Below are 11,234 nucleotides of genomic sequence, written 5' to 3'. Positions count from 1 at the left end.
CATGGCAGTACATACGAGATGTTTTGTGATCACAACCACTGTCAGTGCCAGGTTATTTTGCGCCCTAGGCAAAGTTTACAAGTGCGCCCCTTATTTCACAAGTTGGATATTTTTTAAAATGAAATTTTAAATATAAAAATTAAAAATTATTTTGGCATGCTTTATTAATAATATACAAAGTAATATACAATATGTATAATATATAAAATCAAATTTTAAATTTTCTTGCCTTCAATTTTGCAAAATTTTCTACCATTTCCTTTAAATCTAGTGTAGAAGCTAGCTCGTGTTCGATTGAAATTGTTGCCAAATCTGTTAACCTGTTTTGGGACATTGTTAAGTACAAGTATGTTTTAACAAGTTTTAACTTGGAGAAACTACGTTCTCCACTTGCTACTGAAACTGGAAGTGTCAGGAGAATTCTTAGTGCAACAAAAACGTTGGGTATGCAGTCGACAAGCTTTTGCTGTACTATAAAGAATAGTACTTCTTCTGGTCTCATGGAGTTTGGAGATCTTCTAGCTATTGTTTGAAGTTCACTGCAGAGATCCTTCGCATCAATATCAATTTAAAATGTTAACTTTTAAAATATTTATCTTAACTGAATTTTAAATAACGGTAAGTTCAAATCATTTAGGTAAGGATCAAAAAAGAACCAAGAGTTAAATAGTAAAATAGTGTGATGTGTGAGGGATAAGGAAAAAGAATCGATACCTAAATCATATATCACTATTTAATTTCGATATTTTAGTAAAGTATGAATAAAGCATAGCTTGAAGTTTTGCGCCCCTTCATGACTTGCGCCCTAGGCGGTTGCCTAGTTTGCCTAAATGGTAACGCTGGCCCTGATCACAACCCATAATTAGCGGTTGGTTACGTTTTTTTTTAGCAAAAACCTGCATTACAAGATTTAAACGACAGTTCTCAGTTGTAAAGCATCGTAGCTTCAAAAATAAGTCATTGGCACATAGAGCGGTAGATTATTCCAATTAATTAACAAAATATATGTGAAACATGTTCGTTGATTTCATTGAATAAATTCACTACAGACGCTGAAAATGGACTGAATTTTTGTTTATTTCTTATTTGGCTAGTATATAAGTAACAGCTTGTTCTACTTTATAAGTGTAGAAACTGGTGAGTTTAAAAGCTGGAACAATATAATAAAACAATCAGAGGATACATTGTGGACCAGAGTAATTAAACCGTATTAGAAATAAGACACGTAACCTGGGTAGTTTGGAGGGTAATAAGCTCATGCAGCAATCTTCCACCTCGTAGATTTTCGTAGTGTGATAATAATGAAAAATATATAAACGCTCCAGAAAAACGTTAAAATAACCAAGACATACAATCCTATATATATCTGGAAATACGTTCTATAAAACATATGAAGTTAATTAGACACACACGCATTAATTTGCATCGCCCTTATGTATTGTTTATGAAAAGATCCGAATGGAATATTTTAGAGAGCGAAAAGTCATTACATTTCAGAATCGTCTTCTTTAACGCGATGCTTAACAGCATTCAAATGAGATTTCTTAAAGGGCGTACCGAATGGAAAGAATTTTCCCGAAAACACAGATGATTTTAGCCGAATTCAGTAATCCTTCAGGTAATTTAATATCATTTTTTTTTTTTTTTGCAAGTCTTTATTATGACGTTTAGAATGCTCTATCGTATGTTTAATAAGTTACTAAGTCAATACGACTTTCTTTATGTCATTGATGAAATTCAAATAGCACATTAATCTTCGGAGCAGAAATACATAAATGAAAAATAGAAACAGCAACGACTATTTAGTGGTCAATCAACACTTATCAAACTGAATAATCTCCTCAATCTCGTGTAACCGCTAAACATCTTCGAAATTGGCTACAAAAATGAAATACAAATTGGGCTTCATATTTCGGAAAAAAATACTGCAGAAAATAAATTATTTATTTAACCTTTCTTAATCAGTTAATACTGAAATTTACAACATAACTTAAATATTATCTGAAAACAAGGAAGGAAATGTGGGATGCAACAAGTTTCTTTTTTGATTTATACGGACCTCAAAGAAAAGCTGATTTTAGATCCCTGCATTAGAATATGAACAAATGAATCTTATTCGGAACGTTAATTCTTATAAGGTAAAAAAGTTACAGCTCTATACGTAGGAAAAAGGAATCCGTGTTTCAAGGTGATTACAGAGACGAATAAATAAAACGATACTACTTACAAATACAATCTGGGAAGAGTTGGGGAGAGCTCGCTTGAAGAGTCTGTTGTTTTATTTTTTTGGGTGGAGGAGGGGGTAGAAGGCTGAAAATATTTTGGTTTAGGAACTACCTTAGGAAAGCAGCGGAATGGACAAGATTATTTTGTGTTATTTCTGATTGTTTTTAAGGATCTTCTTTTTTTTCCCTTCGTTGATGTAGACGGATAGTTCAGTTGAGTTGGTGAAGGAACACGTGAGCCTGTAATCTGCATCACATCAGTCTTGTTATTTGATTCCATCGATCACATTATATTGTAGATTATAGTTTTGTTTAAGGTACGGTTTGATGTAAATACAACTTTATAATTCATGAAGATTGTTTTTGATATCTCGGATGTTTTATTGTTACTGTAGACGTTTTATACACCGTGATTCTGGCTAGTGGTGTGGGAAGACAACTCGGAGTTCTCTCGTACTGTATTTGGGATCCCCGTAAGTGAAATATTGGAATCCTCCCTCCAGATTTAGACATATAGTTAAGGGAGATAGATAGTTTTTATGTTATAAACATATTTAATTGTACATTTTATTTATATTTGGATGAAATGAATGTATTATGCTTAACGCTTTATAATATTCGTTGTATCATGTGAATTGTAAGGCAAAATGTTTAATTCAAAACTAAGTTTATTTCGAAATGGGTTCGACTAATAGTTTTAATTTTGAGCTTAGGAAGGGATGCTGTCTTAGGTTAGTTTTTAGATGACATTATAAAATTAAAGTAATCACAATTTAAGAAGCATACAACAAAAAGAGTAATGAAAAGAATATGTTACAGTAAAATTTATTCAGTACTTTTTTTGTCAGAATCTCTAAATTTATGTCTCTCTCTGTGTGTGTTTTCCTTTCCCAAATTCCCCGCATTACGAATATTCGCGCTGCGTCACTGACTTGAGACTCGGTTTTTGGATTTCTCAGTTCATCTGGTGATATCATGTTTGAGCATTCCTTGTTAGGAATATGTTGATTATGAAAGCGTTTTATTTTATGGAGGTTTTAGAGATTAGTGGTTGTTAATAAAAACATTGATGAATCGGTTATTGGTTTTATAATCACGCATAAGGGGTGAAATACAAAAGAAATCGAAAAGAATATTCCCATCTTTTACAGGTTGACTACAAAGCCGTGTTCTCATCAAACATATCTTCAACTTACTGTTCTGAAGCAACTTCTCTTAGAACAAGAAACTACATTACAACTACAGTCTGTAAAATCAGGTGGCGAGAGGAATTTGAATAGCTTATAAAGATTTCATAACAGAATTCCTCTTCCTCCTCCTCTTTCGTGATGCTATATAGTACTACTGCAGTATCACGTATTCTATCAGAAGATTTCCAAAACGCAGAACACTCAAAATCGAAGCCACCGAACACACACACACACACACACACACACACACACACACACACACACACACACACACACACACACACACACACACACACACACACACACACACACACACACACACACACACACACACACACGCCTTTTACTGCTTAAAATCTTAGATTTAGCTCTTCCAGAATAACGCTCTCTTTTTTTACCTCTTACGGGCAACCTTATTATTTATTAACTTACAGGGCAGCAATACGAAAGGTCACGCTGATAAGTCTTTCTATCTTCCCCCAAAACATAGATGTTCGTATTCCTGATTGCTGTTATTTTGTTTTAATTTGCTTTCTTTTTTTTCTTTCATTCCACCTAAGAGATATCTCTCTCTCCCCACCTATATAGAAGCAGCCTTTCGACCCTTATAAGGACTGAGCCAAGGAACATCTTCTTTAAGAAGCAACTCCACCTTTCACCACTATGTATGAAAGTGGTCTCCAAAGTGTGATTCTCAGATAGATATCGGTTATATTTCTTAGATTGCTGTCCACTTTGTAAAATGGATCGTTCTCTAAGGATGCAGCTAAAAAGCATGAGAATGAAAATAGTACCGCATAAATGAATAACATACTCCCATAACGCTGTTTTTATTTTTCAAGGTGAAATAAACCTCTGTTTATTTTTATTTTGCCTATTTTAGAAGGTTAGATGTATATTCTCTTCTGCTTATATCTCTTACTTGGAATTGTCACTTTATAGGGTCACATGTCATACTTTGGAAAACCGATTTTTTTTTTTTTTTTCCAGGAGATTTCGGGAGGAGCTTAATAATAAATTACTTAATAATGCTTTTTGGATTTTATTCCCCCCCCCCCCCCGTACGACGTTATTCCTGGACCAGCCTGCTACTGTCATAATTTATTCTACTTCTGAGATAAATGATTACCACATTGAAGAGGTACACAACAGTCATGTGCACTGGTAGAAATATGAAATGTTAGCAGGTGACATGAAAAACCAATTTTTTCCCCAAAAAACTAATAAAAATATACATTTTCTTATCGGATATGAATTCAGAGATAGGTATTGCCAAGGGCAGGTATTCTTTCCGAAGAATCTTGAAAACCTTAGTCCTATCTTTGGCTGATTTCGCTATTCCATTAAGAGGCCACTATAGACGTATTTCAATATAAAAAAATTCTCAAGTATTTTAGCTGATATTTAATTATGAAAGCTTTACTTAAATAATAATAAAGTGCTTTTTTGCGACAATTTGCTGGATGAAAAGAACTTTTTTTACTATTGATGTAAGTTTTTGAGGAAATGAATATTTCAGCGGCGTAATAACCAGTATCCGAAAGGAAGTACTTTGAAATAGTCAACCGAATGTGTCTATTTACATTCTTATGTTCAAGTATCGAATGCTTAAAGCTAAAACCTTTGAGAAGAAAGAAACGGGCTTTAGCCTGAGAGTAAGATGATCACACATAAACAGAAACACAGGAGACGACATTCTAGAAGTGACATTTCTTCACGAACAAGACCCTAGAATAACGTAGCGCGCGAGCTACCAGTGGACGTGTTTTTGTGCTCTGACAGGACAGATGCTACCACAAATGACACGGAGTGTTTAAGGCTAGAGGCAGATTAAGAACTTTGAGAACAGTCATGTGCATTGGAAAAACATCACTATCCTTGACTAACACAGACAAGAAACAAACAAAAAATAAAGTCCACACAAGACGTTCTTATGAGTTACAGATCTCGTGTCAGTAATCATTGCCGACATGCATGTGGCCATTATATTGTCCTGGACTTGAAGATCGAGATGGGAGTCGTCACGAGTTGCGGACTGCGACGGGAATAATGAGGATGGCACAGACATGTCGTCAGAATGGACGAAAGACACATAAGCTGAACACGGGCAGGTACAGGGATCGTCTAATTGATGAGGGGTGCTCTAATGCTGTCCACAAGGTCGACTCCGGTTACCTCTGGTACTCGTGAAGGATGGCGTCTGGCTTCAGAAGCGTTCCCACACAACCTCAGTGAAAACTTGTCTGGGTCTTCGCTAGGAAAAAGGACATTCCTGAGTACATGGTATTGAAAGATTCATTTTTTAAAAAAATGAAAATGAGTAAAGCTGTACTTGTTTTCCGAGATATTACTCCAAGTTATGGATACTATCCTGAAAAAGTTACAGATACATTAATTTCTATTAAAACCATCAAACTACTTTATGTGTTAATGTGTTATGGTGAATGCAAAAGCCTATGCACAAAAACGAACTTTCAGTGCGGTTATGATGGTAAAAGGAGATAATTATACAGTTTCTATACATTATACAATATTTGTAAAATAAATAAGTAAATAAATAAAACATGAATCCATTCAACCTGATGACAGCAGATAGACGAAAGCAAGACGGGAAAAGTATATTTTCTGGATTTTGCACAGAATCTTCTGTGGGCCAATTTGTAAGAATGAAGATACGGGATGATTTCCATAATATGCACATATAGGATCTTCAATGTATGCCTGCCTGGCTTTGATTATCTCACCCTTTGACTATCCAAGATACTGATGTATTATAACTTTATAGTCTTTGGTGAGCCAGAAAGTGTATTAGGTAAGTTTAGTTTACCTAATGCTATTTCTCTATTCCCACGTGAATTATTTGCATTCCATAATGCAACACTATTCAATTAGTAACATCTTATAGTGTTACTGACTGAAAATGATGAAGATCTCAGTTACGCTTCATATTGTTTCTGAAATTCTTATCAACTTCAAGAAATTGAAAAGATCAAAGAAAAGTATCAGGAGAAGGATCTTCCCACAGCAGAAATAGTGATAAATAAGATTTAATCATCATCATCGTCTTCTTTAAATTCCTGATATATACCCTCAAGGGGTGTACATGATATGATAGTACTACATGAAAAATTACATCATGAATAACTTATTTTCTACAATTTTCCTCCAAATCAGTCTGTTACCTGTCAAGACTACAGCATTACCAGATATTATATTTCTGTCTTCTACGGAACTTTTTACTGTATCAATTCACCTATATATTGGTCTTCTTCTGGCTCTTCTTCCTGCAAACCTGCCAGAGAACATTTGTTTTGCTCATCTTTCCTCTCCCATTCTGTTTAAGTGACCATACCACCTGAGATTAGCTCTACTAACGTATTCCTGGATGCTGATAATGTCAAGTTCTTTCCTAATATACTCGTTTTTAATATGATATTGCCATTCCATTGATGCCATCTGTTCATGCCCCTAATCTTTATCAGCACTCTCGTATCTGCGGTCTCTAGTCTTTGGTAAAGTGCTTTACTTCTGACCCAGCTCTGAGATCCATAAGTTAAAATTGGTTTGAACACTGTCTTGTATACAGCTAATTTAGGTTTTGACTAATTTCTCTCTTATTCCATATATATTTATTCATTTGACTTCCCACCATATAACCTTTGTTGATTCTGTTGTCTATTTCCATATTTAATTTACCATCTTCACTAAACATCGTGCATAAGTAGCTGAAATGTTTTACTTGTTCTATACGTTCTCCATTCACAATGCAGTTGATATTTTCAATGTTTCTGCCTATTTACATTGCCTTTTTCTTTTTAATGCCGACCTTAGCACCTTATCTATTACAACAGATATTCACTTTAGTCAGAGAATCTTGCAGACTTGTAGCGGATTTATTTAGAAGTATAACATCATCCGCATAAAGCAAAGAGCTGACATTAACATCTCCAATTTTGATAGCAGGTTTAATACCACTTTCCTTCATAATGAGATCCATATAGATAATGAATAAAAGAGTGGATAAAGTACGTCCGTGTCTGACACCAGATTTAGCATAAAACTACCTTCCTGTACTTCCTTCAATTCTAACTGCTGACTTACAACTCAAATAAAGACTAAATATTTCTTGATATAATGTCCGATTGACACCATATAACTGTAGCGTTTCGAATAGCTTCTCTCTTGGCACCTTGTCATATGCCTTTTCCAGATCTACAAAACTTAAATACAGATCTTTGTTATATTCCCATGATTTCTCAACTATCTGTCGTAAAGTGAAAATCTGATCCTGACAGCCTCTATTTGGCCTGAATCCAGCTTGTTCTTTACTAAGCTCCTCTTCCACAATCCTTCTCAACCGTTTTTCAAGTATACTTGCATATATCTTACGCACTCAGTAGAGAAATATCTCTGTAATTCTCACTTTCAGTTGTATTTCCCTTTTTGTATATGGGTACTATGAGAGCTCTACTACAATCATCTCGAATTCGTTCCTCTGTCCAGGCCTTCCAGTACAGTGCAGCCACTGTGAGACTTTTAAACCTTCATACCTGACCATTTCTGGTCGAATATCATCTACTTCTGCTGCCTTTCCACATTTCATGCTTTTGATGGCTTTTTGTACTTCAAGTATGGATATGCATTCCTGACTGCATGCCTGGTCAGTGCTTTTTACGACTGTGCTGTTATCACAGCTTGTTTCATTTAGCAATTTTTCGAAGTAATTACTCCATACTTCAAGGATATCTGTTTCTCCTGTTTTCATGTCATCTTTACTATCTCTAATTCCTTTTACAGCACTCTTTCCTCCATTTCTGAGCTTCAACAACCTCCAGAATATCTTGCCACCTTCTTGATATTTATTTTCTATGTTCTTACCAAAGTCCTCCCATGACTTTGTTTAGCTAGTTTTACACAGCGTTTATCTTTCTTACATTTGTCTCTGTATTCTCTAAGAGCACAAGCTGACTTATTTGCCAGGAACTTTTGATATGCTTTTTTATTTTTTTTCCACTGCCTCTTTAATTTGCTGTGTCCATCATGGAGTTCTCGTTTTTCTATCCTTACAGACAATCTCACCACATGCTTCACTGGCCGAAACAATCAGTGTTTTCTTCAGGGGATTCCCACTGAATTTCCTAGGTTTGGTTCCTATTCTCAAGCTCTCATTTTTTCTTCAATCATGTTTGTGTATTTTAGTCTACAGTTAATATCTGGGAGCTGCTCAACTTTTATTCGCTTTGAAACTTTCTTACATACTCTTCTTTTCAATATGCAATTCAATTTTATCCTGCTGAAGACTAAATGGTGACCACTTCCAATTTCAAATCCTCTGTAAACTCTGGTGTCCTGCACCAGGGAGAAAACATCATCTTTTTATTCCTTGCCTCTTCTTCCCATGTAAATTTGTGCACATTTTTAAGTTGGAACATTGTGTTAGTAATAACTAGTCTATTTCCTGAGCAGAAATCCAACAGATATTTGCCATTATTATTAGCTTTGCTCTTTTCTCTAAATTTTCCCAATATAATTTTGTATGTCTGACAACTATTTCCTACTCTGCTATTTAGATTCCCAACAAGGACCAACTTTTCCTTTTTCATTGTGTAATTTGCTTTCTCTAAAGCCTGAAAAAATTCCTCCACTTCTACTTTAGCAGAACCTTCTTGGGACTATAGGCACAAATAAGTGTCATTGTCCAGTTCCCCATTCTCATATTTGCCCACATTACTCTACTTGAGACTGCCTGCCATTCAAGAAGATTAGCCTCGTATTTTGTGTTGAATACTATGGCTACTCCTTCTTTTCCTTGATTGTCATTGCCTGAATATAACATTTTGTATTTATTGTTCAGAAAGATCTCACCAGGTTTTGTCTTTTTTGTTTCAGTGACCCCTATTTCGATCTGGTACTTTCCAATTCCTCAGCTAGTTCTATTTTTTTTTTGCCATTCAATCTTCTTATGTTGATAGTACCGATCTTTAACTCTGGTGATGTTGAGTTGGGGTGTGTTTTAAGATTTGTTCCAGTAGCTGACTTTTTGCTGTTTGCCCTGGTTCCCTGGCGAAAACAATGGAGACCTTGTTTAACCGGGCGACACCCTGCCGGCATGAAATTCTGTCATGTTGTACCATCATTTTTTATTTTGGTTTTATTTTGATCGGTTCTCCGCATTCCTTTAAAGGCTATGTGGAGATCTCCTCTCAGTTATATAGTTTTGACCCTTAAGCACATCTTATTAAATAAGATTTAATAATATATAAAACACCCGGGTTAAGGAAGTATTTTTTATAGCCTGTACTGAGAAAAGTGGGATATTAGACTGTTGAGAATACTCAACGACATTTATGAGAATGTTTACTGTACATTATAAAATTTCATTTTTCATCGATGCAACAGTTTTAGAAGACAATAGATAGTTCGCAGTTTACGTCAAAATCCTTGACATACAAGTGCTAGATACCTAGCAGAAATTGTTAAAATTTTTTAAGCTGTTACAAACTGTAAATTTTGGGTAATGTTAATAGAGAAAGAAAGCTTATTCTTTATAATCGTGTTACCAGGAATGAATACAAAGAAAGAAAAGTAATCATGGTTCTTACGGTTTTCTCAGAACTGGACTGAGAACAGTTCATTTCTGCTTGAACAAGAATATGGCAGAAAGTTTGTGTGTGTGAGAAAGAATGGAAAGAATCACTGATGAGAGAGAGAGAGAGAGAGAGAGAGAGAGAGAGAGAGAGAGAGAGAGAGAGAGAGAGAGAGAGAGAGAGAGAGGTCATCTTTTTCCGCTCAAGACGGTACTTCTCTGCTGATCAGCTACTTAATCCCTATAAATCCCGAATCCATTAACATTGGAATACTGCTCTCATGTTTGGGGTTGTGCATCTAAGACTTCCCTAAAATTCTTGATACTGTTCAGAAAAGGGCATTCCGGTTGATTAATGACACCTCTTACAGACTTCGTTCAGCAACTTTCCCATGGAAGATCAGTGCTGCATTGTGTAGCTTCTACCAGTATTTTCATGGCCATTGTTGAGCAGAACCTGGTATCCATTATGCCTCCCATTTCTGCTAGATCTACAGGAACTCGAGCAATAGCTCCTCCACATCCCTTTAGAGTCGAGCTGCATACTCTTCGAACCTGCTAATCCTACTCATCGTTTATTCCTTCCACCTCAATTCCATGGAACAGCCTCCCCCATGAATTATTTTCAAAGGAATACATTCTCCAGCAGTCCAAGAATATCAATATATTACTATACTCCTGACCCTGCCCATATAACGCATATGTTTGTTGTAGGCTCGTCTATATATGTAAAAAAAAAAAAAAAAAAACGTGAGTGTGATTATAGTTCGGGCAGGAAAACAGTAATTTAGATGAAGTGTAAGTGTAACTTTCTTTCTCTTTCTTGACAGCGTCCTACTGAATCCATTACCATTACCAAGTTACGGTACTGTCAAATTTCCTTTCAGTGTCCTCTTCAAATATTTTTTATTTTTATTTTATTTTTTTTATGTTAGGCCCATATACAAGAGGTTGGCTGGTCAACCTATAGTACGTTAGTACCGTATATGGGTGATGGGTTGTGAAAGGAGAAACTTGTTTACATATTACTTGTTTAAATATTGACCATGGAGTGTTTTACGTTTTCATCATTATCGTCGTTTCTTTCTTCCTCCTTATACTGCTTTTTTTAATCTACTACATTGACTTTCTTTAGCTTTATTTACCGTCCCTGTGTTTACCTTGATGTAATCATTCAATGCTCGTTTTTCTTCTTCTACTCTTTGGTTGATTTGTAAAAGTCCACGTCCTCCA

General features: G+C 35.3%; 1 protein-coding gene across 1 annotated transcript in view; it reads right to left on the bottom strand.

Annotated features, from left to right (window-relative positions):
- Nucleotides 1-838: 838 nt before the first annotated feature.
- Nucleotides 839-11,234, bottom strand: part of LOC150100820 (uncharacterized) — a 79,072-nt gene continuing 68,676 nt past the window's right edge. Inside the window, exon 10 of the mRNA XM_090401547.1 lies at nt 839-5,664. Coding sequence (XP_090257673.1) covers nt 5,622-5,664 — 43 coding nt within the window. The 3' untranslated portion in view covers nt 839-5,621. The remainder of the gene's footprint in view (nt 5,665-11,234) is intronic.

This window comes from Typopeltis vanoorti, chromosome 12 (assembly GCF_054136105.1).
Source record: "Typopeltis vanoorti isolate ZY-2024b chromosome 12, IOZ_Tvanoo_1.0, whole genome shotgun sequence".
NCBI classification, from domain to species: domain Eukaryota; kingdom Metazoa; phylum Arthropoda; class Arachnida; order Uropygi; family Thelyphonidae; genus Typopeltis; species Typopeltis vanoorti.
The sequence above is the reverse complement of the archived record's forward strand: the minus strand, read 5'-3'. Positions and strand labels throughout refer to the sequence as shown.